The 13532-nt window shown below is 36.3% G+C and overlaps 1 protein-coding gene across 1 annotated transcript in view; it reads left to right on the forward strand.

Moving 5' to 3' along the window:
- The first annotated feature begins 84 nt into the window (after nt 1-84).
- Nucleotides 85-13532, forward strand: part of LOC103261608 (guanylate-binding protein 6-like) — a 21532-nt gene continuing 8084 nt past the window's right edge. The window contains exons 1-5 of the mRNA XM_008059205.1: nt 85-274; nt 3646-3773; nt 6080-6189; nt 6364-6560; nt 7572-7817. Of these exons, the coding sequence (XP_008057396.1) occupies nt 85-274; nt 3646-3773; nt 6080-6189; nt 6364-6560; nt 7572-7817 (871 nt within the window). The remainder of the gene's footprint in view (nt 275-3645; nt 3774-6079; nt 6190-6363; nt 6561-7571; nt 7818-13532) is intronic.

The raw sequence follows: 13532 nt of genomic DNA on the forward strand, positions 1-13532 counted from the left end.
TGAATTGATTAATCTTGAGGCAGGGAAAGAAATCCACTTGTGATTTTATTTCTACTGAGAGACTCTTTGGGGTTGGCAGGTACCATGGCATCCGGACCCATCATGCTGGTCCCCCTGTGTCTGGTGGAAAACAAGAATGAGCAGCTGTGTGTGAACCAAAAAGCCTTGAAGATTCTTTACAAGATTTCTCAGCCTGTGGTAGTTGTGGCTATTGTAGGACTGTGTTGTACAGGAAAATCCTATTTGATGAATCGTCTTGCAAGAGAAAAGTATGGTAAGTGAGGTTCCATGGCAGGGCTATTTACTTCAACCCACCTATATCTGAGCTTCTTACTCCTCCTCCAGAGTTACATGAAAGGAGACTCCAAATCTCTTGTTAAACCGATCTTCTAATTCTCACAAGCAAAACTGTAATCTTCCCTCTTCCTGTATCTAGTTATTTGATTTACACTTGTTATTTCAACTTCTTATAAAAGGAAAATCTCCCATGCCAGTGCTATTAATCTCATCTTTTCTTAACTGCTTAGGCACTGAATACTTACAATGATCCCTCATATCATGTTTTACTTTCTCTACTAGATAATCCCTATTAACTAGTCAACATGCATGAATATTTATTATCTTAAACCAATTCCTGGATGCTACATCTTATCATGAGTATTACCTGATTTTTAAATTTTTACCCCTTTGCAAGAAAAAAATATAGTCTCAGCTTCCTTTCTCCAATTCTTCTCATTCGTTATTTAATTTGCTCCTGCCTGGATTTTAATCTCAATATACCACTGAAATGCTCTTGTTTGATTCGCCAATGACTTCCATTTTGTCTGAGTCAGTGAGTGTTTCCTTGTATCCATCTAACTTCCCTGCTGGATATTACTTTCCTAAAATACTTTCCTTTCTTCTGAGTTTCTTCCTATCTCTGTGTCTAGTTATTTCCAGTGTCTTCGGCCTTTAACTTTTCTCTTCCAATCATCTAAATGGTGGTCCCCTTCAGGACTTGGCTCTGGGATCTTTCCTATCCTCTATTTATACCCTCTCCTAAAGCAATCTTATCCAATTCTAGGACTTTAAATACCACCTCCATTCTGGTATTTCTTGCCTTAATTTATATTCTGAAATTCAGACTCATACATCAAGTAATCATCTTACCGTTTCATTTTAAAAGTTGTCACCAAAAGTTGTCATGTTCACATTAAGAAGTCTTGATTAAACCAATCAAAATAAAGCAAAATAAAACATCCCCTGTGCTTTCTTGTTCATCTTCTTTTCAGCAATATAATCACCAATCCCAAGCTTCGAAACTTACATCCTTTACTTAGTTTGTCTACCACATCCAATTCATGCCTCAGTCATCTTGTTTTTCTTATAAAATGTGACTCAAATAAATCTATTTCCCTCTATTTCTATTCTACCTTCCTAGGCTATGTCACCCTCATCTTTTGCTTGAAATACCAGCATCCTCAGGGTCTTCCTTACTTCCCCTGTGACTCCTTAATCTATTCCTTTCAAAGCAACAAGAGTGGTCTTTAATTTAGCTGCTTTTAATAGCCTCCTTAAGTTTCCATTAGACATGTAAAATTCATACTCCTGTAGGTTCAGTATAACCTCTTCTTTTCCTGTTTCTCCAAATTCATTATGTTATGTTTTCTCTGCGACTTGTTATGCTATACTCACACTTTCTTCCTTTTTATTCTTGCAAATGTCAAGCCTTTTCCTTTCTTTAGGTATGCGCACTTGTGTGCTCTGCTAGCAATAATTGCTATTCTTCACACAGCTGGCTCCTTTTCTTCAAGGCTCTGAACAAATTTCAGTTCTACAAGAGCATTTCCTGGCTATCCTGTCTCATGTTGCCCCTCCAATTAACCTGACCCAGTATGAACATATGTGTTTATTTACATCTTTGTTTATTTATTTTATTATATTAAATTAGAAACCTATAGAGTAAGAGACTTTATATGACTTGTTTGATGCCAAATTACCAGCAACAAGGACTATGTGTAGAACATAGCATAAAATACACGCTTCTTTCCTTGAGTAAAAGAAAAATAAATCAGAACATTTTTCTTTCAGGTGTCTTTATGCAGCTTTAGCTAGCTTTCTTGAAAATTCTGATTAGGACACCATGTCTTGGTGTTGCAGCATAATGTGTAGGCTAGCATATCGAAATCCTACACAGTCCATGAATATGGTTCAATGTAAAGAACATCTGACACTGAACACATTCAAAAAATAAGAATAATAGAGGGCAACTACTGAGTCTCAGGGCAGAAAATGAGAATGTAGAAACAGCATAACCTATCTATTAACACTTCTATCTTGGTCCTAGGCAGGGCTCTCAGAAGCTCTATTTCCCACAGTATAGGAAAAATTGTCATGAATGTGATGTAATAATAATGTTCCTCATAGAAAATGTTTTAACTGCTGCTGAGATCCCTTAAATTAGTTGTGATTAAAGTCTCTTAAAAACAAGTAACAGGCTGGGCTCGGTGGCTCAGCCTGTCATCCCAGCACTTTGGGAGGCCGAGGCCAGTGGCCTGCCTTATGATTTTCAGTTTTAGACCTTTTCTGTCAACCTCCTCCTATGGAAAATGAGGATTTTGCTCTCTTTCACCCCATACCCCAGTTGTGCATTCATGCCCTTCTTGTCCACTTTCCCCCACCATTTTCCTTTCCCAATAGAATTTTACTGAGCCGGGTACAGTGGTTCATGCCTGTAATTCCAGCACTTTGAGAAGCAGAGGCAAGAGGATTGCCTGAGTCCATGGGTTCGAGACCAGCCCAGGCAATTGGCAAGACCGCGTCTCTATAATAAATAAAACATTAGTCGGGCTTAGTAGTGTGTGCCTGTAGTTCCGTTTACTTGGAAGGCTGAGGCAGAAGGATCACCTGAGCCAGCAGGTTGAGGCTGGGGTGACCGGGAGCGTGCCACTGCACTCTAGCCTGGGTGTCAGAGTGAGACTCCAACTCAAAAAAATCCCAAAAAACCAAGTAACAAATGAGATGCAGGGCATATTTATAAGTGTTTATAAAAGTATATTTTAAATTTATTTTTATCTCCCCACATTCATTTTCATAAGATCTGACCATACCTGGCTGGCCCACAGCTGGTTGTAAATTAGCAGAGTCTTAGCACTCATTGGTTTTAGCTCCCAGAAGGCAGATATTCCAGCCTGGTTTAGTCACTGCTGTATCTCTTGATCCTTGAACATATGCCCAATGCCTGGAATATTATAGGTACTTAACAAATAATTATTGAATATATTCTTTCTTTACTCCTCAGGCTGCTGAAAAGATATAATGACAACATACTGAGTATCTTGTATGGATGTTGTGATTGTTGAACAGTTGAAAATCCAAGTTTTGTTCCATACAGCATGCCTTTTCTCTCATCTAGTCCTTTGGTGGCCACGCAAACGTGAATGCAGATTTTCTTATATTGGGAAAAATAATTAGCAATTATAAACAAGCCCAAACTTTAAAACAAGGAAGAGTTTATTTTGGCATCCTCAATAAAATAGAGAAAGCACCATCTTGTATCTTGGGGAACTTACAATAGCACAGGTTTGATTTTGTAGCCTTTGGGATTCTTGAACTAGCTACTGTCAATCTTTGTTATTCCTTTTTCTTTTCTTCCCCCCCTTGCAGGATTTCCTCTGGGCTCCACCGTGACTTCTGAAACTAAGGGCATCTGGATGTGGTGTATGCCCCACCCCTCCAAGCCAAACCACACTCTGGTCCTTCTGGACACTGAGGGCCTTGGCAATGTGGAAAAGGCAAGGCAGAGGGTCTCAGGCAAATTATTTCGATTCTAGATTTTTCCCTAGTTTTCCCCAAACCTTTGTAATTTTACTGCTGTGATCTATACCTGAAATTCTGAAAATCAGCTATGTGGAATGAGGCTTTCTTTAGTCTGAAACTCATATCACATAATGTGCTATTTTAAGATAAAAATCTTCATTTTTTCTTTTTCCATTCATTTTCATGAATGGAAGTGAATAATTCCATTCATTTTTATAAACCCTTAGTGAGAAACTGATTTACAGGGTTTGTGATCAAGTACTCTAGATATTACTGAACATGGTAAAAGCTCTGCCCTCAAAAGAACTTCAGTCCAGTTGAGGAGACCACAGGTGTGCCATTTGATATGTGATTTGTACTTTGATGTGCATAAACAAGGTGAGTTTCCTGGAAAACAGACTCCAAGGCAGAGAAAACAGAAAGAAAGTTTACTAATGTGGGTTTTAAGTTGTCTTTATATTGCAATAAAATGAATGATCTCTTTCTCTGTGTCTATTTTACTATCTCTCCTCCCTTCTCTTCCTTCCTTCTTACTTGAAAATTATATTGGAAACAGTATCCACATTTCTGTTGTTCTCCATTTTTGCCTAAGGGTAAGTAGAAATTCTGTCCATACTTATAAAACAACATATCAAACAGGTATATAATCTTGGTATCAAAATCTATTATAATTTTTTCTAAATCCAGATTCTTCTTTTCTTAGTTGCTTACTTTTTATTTAATATATTTTTTACTTTACTTCATTATAAAGACGTGGGTTACAAGTCAGGATTAGGTACATAAGTAGTCTACGTGCATGTGACGTTTGGGTCTCCAACTGGTTCTCACTTCCCCTGGTTTAGGTCCAGGTACTCTTAGTGATGTTACATACCACTCCTTCCCCTGGTAGTGTCTCACTACTGCTGATTCCCTCTCCTGTAGTATTGTGATTTCAAAGTTTGCATTGTCTCAAGAGTTACCAGATATGTGAAATTTGACACACTGTGTATGCTACTAGTTGCTGGCTTCTGTGATACTTTAGGCAATGCAAAGACAATTTTGCTTGTTCTCCAGATTCTTCCTCTTTCTGCAGTGGAGCTTGGTTTCAAGCCTTGTCACATTCACCCACGTTCTGCTCTGTACCAGGCAGACCTAACAATTTTATACTTCTTACGTTCTAATGGTCATTTTGCTTCTGCAGGTCTTTCTTCTTGCCTGATTTTTGCATTCCTTCAAGTCCACATTCTATAGATATTTTTTGTTAATTTTGTGATTTTAAAGATGTGGGACACAATTCAGAATTAGGTATACCTGTCATCATCGTACAGGTAAAGTTTGGGACTGTCTTTGGTCCCCACTTAATTGAGATCAGGTACTCTTATTGATGTTATGTGCCACCCCCTGCCCCCCGCGACTTCTCCTGGCAGTGTCCTACTACTACTAATCCCTTTCTTACTGTTTTGTGGGAAATGTTCAGGGTCCGCTTATGAGTGAGAGTGTGTGGTACTCAGTTCTTTGATTCTGTGATAGATCACTGAGTATAGTAGACTCTAAATCCATTCAAGTTGCTGCAAAATCCATAATTTTTTTCTTCTTTATGGGCACAAGTTACAAATCTTTAAACAACTGCCACAGAATTTTCAGGAAGGTTTGTATATTGTGCACACATTCTCCCTCTAACTCCAAAAGCTTTTGTTCTACTTTGACAGACTTATATGCAATATAATGGCTATTGATTTGGCTGTTTAGATCCATTGCTAATACATAAACTTTTGTATATAGTATAATCTAGGATTTTTTTAAGGCATTTTGTAAATACCATGAGGTAGTTATCGCGAGTCTAAAAGTTGTCATATTTATCTGTGCTCCCCATAAGAATACAAGGTATCTAACATTTTTAGTAGCCTGTAGACATTTAATTTAATTATGTGTATTTAATTTGGTTTCTTAATTCTCTTTTTGTTAAATGAACATCTGTTGTCACTTATTGTTGAACAACTAATTTTTATTGGGCATTCTTCTTATTATTTATACACATATTATCTTATTTCATCCCATTTAGAAACAAGGGTCCTTTCAGAAAAATATTCTTAGAATCCTTTCATAGGTGGGGAAATGGAGGTCACAAGAGAAGTCAATGTAATTGCCAAAGCTAAAATTTATCTATGTTTCTATTTCCAAGGTTCTGTCTTTGTACTAACTCTGTGCTATCTGAAGTATCAAATGACAAGTGGTTGAACAAATAAATGGGTAATTTTCTGATAACAAAATTTCTAAGTGTTTGTTTCAATATATTTTCTAGAGTGATCCTAAGAATGATTCATGGATCTTTGCACTGGCTCTGCTTCTGAGCAGCACTTTAGTCTACAACAGCATGAGCACCATCAACAATGATTCCTTGGAGAAGCTGCAGTATCCTTTCTATTTTTATTGAGAAATGGACAGGAATGGAGACTGATTTCTCTGTGACTGAGTAACCTTTGGTGTAACTGAGAGACCCAGGACAAAGGACTGTTTATAACCATTTTAATAAGGGAAATGTGAGAGTTGTGAGTAGGAAACTCGTTTTCCTTAGCCAAGTTGGAGATATGTGACAGAGCTCACGGAACTAATCAGGGCAAAGTCCTCCACAAGACCTGATAGAATGGAAGATTCTACAGAGTTTGTGAGTTTCTTTCCAGACTTTATCTGGATTGTACGGGATTTCACCCTGGAGCTGAAGTTGAATGGTCGCCTTATTACTGAAGATGAGTACTTAGAGAATGCTTTGAAGCTGATTCCAGGTATCAGTGCATGGCCTGAGTAGTTAAGCTCATCCAGGAAGAGTAGGGTCTACTAAAGAGCGACACTATCCAAAAGCAAGTTGCATTTCAGGTCATTTGTACCTCAGCATCTAGATTACGATGGTGCTATTACTTTACAATAATATGACATTTGTGTTTCTTACTGTGCTTCTTCCTTTTTCTGTTGAAAAACAACAAACTTGATAATTATTAAATATCTTGTTCTTCTGAAGTAGGGCTACAACTTTCCAGTGCTTGGGTAGGTATATCTTCTACAAAAAATGACTTTACACATTAAGTAGACCTGCATATTCAATTTCAATCTATACTTTGAAAACATTTGTGATAACTACTAGATTCTTCTTTTTCCTTTCCTGCTCTTGATATCCTCTTTATTCTAACATATTTATTTATAATGTCACCATAGTAAGTTAATATGTTATTTTAATGAGTTACTATTAAGTGGCTGAGGATCTGATAAAACCCTCAGTTAGGTAGTGTTGAATCTTCAAATTAAATTTATGTGATGTCTAGTCTTCAGAGTTTCTACCAAATCAATAGCTAATTCTGTTTATAGTGTGGAGATCTTAATATTATCAATCAAGTTTTTCTTAACTAAACAAATTGTCATCTGCCCTAGTTAATTATTGCTCCATTATCCTTTCTAGTTCCTCTTTATGTCAGTCCCACTGTTGCGTTTCAACATGGGTGGAAATAGACCAGAAATTTAGATTTGACCATTCACCATGAAATCACTCATTCAATAAACATCAATTAACCAGGAATTCTGCCTGTTTCTGTGAATAATAAACATTAATATTTTTGCCTGGGTAGATATTCCCTATATTTATCTCTAGAGATATATCATTAGTATGAGCTTTGTTAGTAATGTGTTAAATGAATGCATTAAAATTCTATGGGCATAGAAAATGTCAAAGATAAAAAGAATACCTTTTAGCTGCCTTGTCCCCAAATTGTGCTTACAGTAACTCTGGTTTATCTCTTCATCAGGTGACAATCCCAAAGCTAAAAACTCTAATAAGATCAGAGCATCTATCAGACATTTCTTTCCACAACGAAAGTGTTTTGTCTTTGATCGACCAAAATATGAAAAGGATTTTCTGGCTAATATTGAGGATATTTTAGATAACCAACTGGATCTTAAATTCCAGGAACAATCAAATAATTTCTGTTCTTACATCTTCACCCATGCAAGAACCAAGACCCTTATGGAAGAAGTTAAGATCACTGGAAATCGTGAGTCTCCTTTTCCAAAATCCTATTTCTGTGTAAACAAATATATACTGAATATTTAATTATAATGTTCTTAAGTAAGTTTTGTTCATTCTATATAGAAGCATGCTTTAATAAACATCTATACTTCAAAGAGAAATGCATTTTTTTTAGTAATTATCTCCCATTATGATGTTTATAAATCCCTTTCCAAAATCTGAACATTGCCACTGGGATCTGGGGCTCCCACATATATGAAGAACACAATCGTTGATGATAAGAATCACTAAGTGGGTGCAAAAACAGAATACAGTGCTGTCTCAGGGGAGACCCTATAAAGCAGTGGTTTTCTCCAAAGATACTACTTGGAATTTTAAAACAATACAAAATAAATATTAGCTTTATGGATTTTTGAAAACCCATTGAAAGCTTAAGAATTAAGAATAAGTATTATGTGATTTTTAAAAATTTTAAAGGTGTGGGGTACAAATCAGGATACATAAGTGGTCTGGGGCTGAAGTTGAATGGTCGACTTATTACAAAGATGAATACTTTGAATCTGATTCCAGCTATCAGAGCAAGGCCTGAGTAGTGGGTGGTTCAGCAGAGAGCAGGGTCTGCTAAACATTGTTCATCATCTCTGGGGTTGCACTTATATTTGAAACCAGACAGAGTCCACAGTAATAGTTACTGGGACCTAGGGAATATTAATTCTCAAAAAGTCTGGTGACTAGAGTTAAGCTCATCCAGGAAGAGTAGTGTCTACTAAAGAGTGACATTATTCAAAAACAAGTTGCATTTCAGATCATTTGTATCTTCCATTGGACCTCATTTCACCTGGATTAGGATCAGGCACACTTATTGATGTTATATGCCCTCTCCTTCCATCTCCTGGCGGTGTTCCACTACTGCCAATCCCTTTTCTGTAGTATTATGGGTCAACTTATAAGTGAGAACATGTTCTAAGATCTTTGTTTTTGTGATAAGTCACTGAGTATTATAGACTCCAAATCCATCCAAGCTGCTGCAAAGTTCATCATTTTTTCCTTTTTGGTGGCTGTGTAATATTCCATAGTGTATATGTACCCATTTTTTAAAAATCCAGTTCAGTTTTGATAGGCAGCATGATTGGTTCCATGCTTTTTTCCTACTGTTAATAGTGCTACAATAAAAATGAATGCACAGCTATCTTTTTTTGTAGAATGATTTGATTTCCTCTGGGTATATTCCCAGAAGGAAAAATTGCTGGATTGTATGGAAGGTCAATTTCTAGTTCTTTTAGAAATTGCCACACTGTTTTCCATAGAGGCTGAACTCGTTTGCACTCCCACCAAGTATTCCCTTTTCTCCACATCCTCGCCATCATTGAGGATGTTTGCTGTTTGTTTTATTAATGATAACCATTCTTACTGGAGTTAGGTGACATCTCATTGCAGTTTTGATTTGCATTTCTCTGATGATGAATGAGGCTGAGCATTTTTTCATATGTCTATTGGCTGCTTATATATCTTCTTTTGAGAAGTGTCTATTCATGTCTTTTGCCCATTTTTTAAAAAATGGGGCTGTTAGTTTTTTTCATTTTGGTACTTTTGAGTTTCTTGTGGATCCTAGATGTTAGGTCTTTGTCAGATATACAGTTGGCAAATGTCTTTTCCCATTCTGTGGGTGTCTCACCTCTCTCTTGATGGTTTCTTTTGCTTTACAGAAGCATTTCAGTTTGATAAGGTCCCACTTGTCTATCATATCTCTTATGGCATGGGTATCTGGGGTTTTGATCAGGAATTGGTTTCCTATACCAATTTCTGTAAGGGTATCTACTGCATTTTCTAAGATTCTTATAATCAGGTTTTACATTTAAGTCTTTGATCCATTTGAAGTAGATTTTTGTGTATGATGACAAGGAGTCCTGTTTTGTTCTTAAGCATGTAGTCAGCCCATTTTCCCAGCACTATTTACTAAATAGCTTCTCCTATTCTTACTGGTTGTTACTGGAGACTTTGTCAAAGATGAGTTGGTTGAGAAATTGAGGTTTTTCTTCTGAAATCTTTATTCTGTTCCATTGGTCTATATGCCTGTTCTTATACCAATACCAGGCTGTTTTGATTATTGTAGCCTTATAGTAAAGTGTAAAGTCTGGAAATGGTGATTCCTCCTGCTTTGTTTCTTTTGCGAAGGATTGTTTTGGCTATTTATGGTCATTTTTATTTCTGCATGAATTTTGTATGCTGTTTCCAGGTCTGAGACAAATGATGATGGTAATTTAGTGGCTGTTGGATTGAATCTGTAGATTGCCTTTGGTAGGATGGACATCGCAACAATGTTGATTCTTCCAATTCATGAGCATGGAATTTTTTTTCATTTGTTTGTGTCTTCTTTGATTCTTTGAGCAGTATATTGTAATCTAATTTTTTTTTTTTTTGTAAAAGGCATTCACTTCTCTGGTTAGAAAAATGCCAAGATATTTCTTTTTGTTTTTGTTTTTGTGTGGCTATTGCGAATGGGATCATACATCTTATTTGATTCTCTGCTTTTTAGTTGTTGGCATATAAAAATGTGATTGTCTTTTGCATGTTGATTTCATAACCCGAGACTTTGCCAAAGTCCTTTATCAGTGCAAGGAAGTTTTTAGCAGATTCTCTTGGGTTTCCCAAATATAGGATCATATTTTCCACAAAAAGGGATTGTTTAAGTTCCTCTTTTGCTTTTTGAATACCCCTGATATCCTTCTTTTGTCTGATTGCTCTAGCTAGGACTTCCAACACTATGTTGAACAGGAGGGGTGAGAGTTGACAGCCTTGTCTTGTTCCAGTTTTCAAGGGAAAGGCTTCTAATTTCTGTCCATTTAGTAACATGTAGACTGTGGGTTTATCATAGATAGCTTTTGCTATTTTGAGATATGTGCCTTCTATACCTAGGGTTTTTATCAAGAATGAGTGCTGGATTTTGTCAAAAACATTTTGTGTATCTAATGATATAATCATGTGGTTCTTGTTTTTACATCTATTGATGTATTTAATTACATGTGTGGTCTTGTGGATGTTGAACAAGCTCTGCATCCTAGGGATGAAACCTACCTGGTCATGGTGGTTGTTTTTTGAGAAGTGTTGTTGGATCTGATTTGACAAAATCTTGTTGAGAACTTCTACATCTATGTTCATCAGGGATATTGGCCTATAATTCTCTTTCTTTGTTGGATCTTTATCCTGTTTGGGTATCAGTGTGATTTATTAGCTTCATAAAATGATTTGGGGAGAGTTTGTCTGTCTCAATTGCCTGGAATACTTTCAATAGGATCAGTATCAGCTCCTTGTTATACGTTTTGTAGAATTCTACTGAAAAGCCATCTCGTCCAGGACTTTTTTTTTAGATAGTTTTCTTATGATGGAGTCAATTCCTTGGATTGTTATTTGTCTATTTAGATTCTCTACTTTTTGTTTCAACCTTGGAAAATGTCAGAATGTTCTCCATTTCGTTTAGGTTTTCAAATTTGTTTCCACACAGGTGTGTATAGTAACCTCTGATAATCTTTTGTATTTCTTTGAGGTTTGTTGTGATTTGATCTTTTTTGCCTCTGATTGTGGCTATTTGCTCTTTGTCTCTTTTTCTTGGTCAGTCTGTCAAGGGGTACTTCAATCTTGTTTATCTTTTCAAAGAATCAACTTTTTGTATTGTTGATTTCTTTTTTCTGTGACATTTTTGTCTTCTATTTCATGTTTTGGGGCTTTTACTTTGGTGATCTGGATTCTTCTGTTGAAGTTAGGGTTTTGGTGGTCCTGCCATTCCAGCTCCCTCAGGTGATTTGTTAGGCTGTTAACTTGTGATCTTTCTATTTTCTTGAAGAATGTTCATAAAGATGAACATGCCCCTGTTAGTACTGTTTTCATGACATCCCAGAGGTTTTAGTAAGTTGTATCTTTGTTTTCATTTGTTTCCAAGAATCTTTTAATTTCTGTTTTGATTTTTGTTCGACCCAAGAGTAGTTCAGGATTGTGTTGTTTAGTGTCCATGTCTTTGTGTGTTTAGGGGGAATTTTTTTCTCTTTTAATTTTTTTGTTTAAAGATGTGTGGTACAATTCAGGGTTAGGTATACAAATGTTCATTATGCAGGTACCCTTGTTGATAAGGTGTGCACCCCATCCCCTGGCATATTCCCACTACTGCCAATCCTGCCTCCCCTCCTCCTACCCCAGCCGTTTTCCACTACTGCCATTTCTTTTCTTATAGTATTATGATAATTGTTCAAAGTTTGCTTATGAGTGAGAACATGTGATACTCAGTTCTTTGTTTCTGTGATACATCACTCAGTATTATAGACTCTAAGTGGGGGACTTTTGTTGGTGACAATATTGATTTTTATTCCACTGTGGTCTGAATGGGTGCATGGCAGTATTTTGATCCTAAGAAATTTGTTTATGCTTGATTTATGGCAAAGGATGTGGTCAATCTTGGAGTATGTCCCATGTGATGATGTGTAGAATGTATATTCTGGTGTTGTTGGGTGGAGTGTTCTGTAGGTATCTATTAAGTCCACTTTGTCAAGCATCAAGTTAAGGTTCTGAATCTCCTTATTAATTTTTTGCTTCAATGATCTATGTAGGGTTGTTAAAGGCATATTTAAGTCCCCAATTATGATAGCATTAGAATCAATACGCTGTTTTATTTTACTTAGTAGTTGCTTTATAAATTATGGTGCTACTGTGTTGGGTGCATATATATTTAGGATGGATATTTCTTATTCATGGATGAATCTTTCATCATTATGCAATGTCCTTGTGTATCTTTTTTAAATTTTTGATAACTTGAAGGTTGTTTTGTATGATACTGAAATTGTGAGTCTTGCCTTTTGTTTTCTGTTCTCCTGAAAGTTTGTTTACCATCCTTTAACTTTGAGTCTTTGGGTGTCCTTTGTTATGAGATGTGTTTCCTGGAGGCAACATATTGTGGGGTCATACTTTTCTTTAAATCCAGTTTGCCATTCAGTGTCTTTTCAGTGGTGCATGTAGTTCTTTCATGCTCAGGTTGCATGTAGTTCTTTCATCCTTAGGTTCAAAATGTGAGAATTTATCCCTATCATAAGTATCTTATAAAGTTTTTTTCCTCTTTTCCTATTTGAAAACCTCTGATTGCCTCCTCTTATCTGATTGCTCTAGCCAGGACTTCCAATACTATGTTGAACAGGAGGGGAGAGAGTGGGCATCTTTGTCTAATTCCAGTTTTCAGGGGAATTGGTTCCAATTTTTGTCCATTTAGGAGTATGCTGGCTGTGGGTTTTTCATAGATGGTTCTTACTATTTTGAGGTATGTTCCCCATATGCCTAGGTGTTCAAGGGTTTTTATCAAAAAGGGGTGCTGGATTTTATCAAAAGCTTTTTCTGCATCTAGTGATATGATCATGTGGTTTTTGTTTTGACATCTGTTGATGTATTTAATTACATTTATGGTTTCAAGTTATCTCTCTATGCAGATGATATGATGGTGTACCTTGAAAACCCAAGAGAATCTGTCAAAGGCCTCCTTACATTGATAAAAGCCTTTGGCAAAGTCTCAGGATACAAAATAAATGTACAAAAGACAATCGCATTTCTCTACACCAATAATAAACAAACAGAAACCCAAATAAAAAACACAATTCCATTCACAATAGCCACAAAAAAATGAAATACCTTGGCATCTTCCTAACCAGAGACGTGAAAGACCTTTACAATGAAAATTACAAAACACTGCTCAAAGAAATCAAAG

The sequence above is a fragment of the Carlito syrichta genome, unplaced genomic scaffold, assembly GCF_000164805.1.
Source record: "Carlito syrichta isolate Samal-C Ts95f unplaced genomic scaffold, Tarsius_syrichta-2.0.1 Scaffold303801, whole genome shotgun sequence".
NCBI classification, from domain to species: Eukaryota; Metazoa; Chordata; class Mammalia; order Primates; family Tarsiidae; genus Carlito; species Carlito syrichta.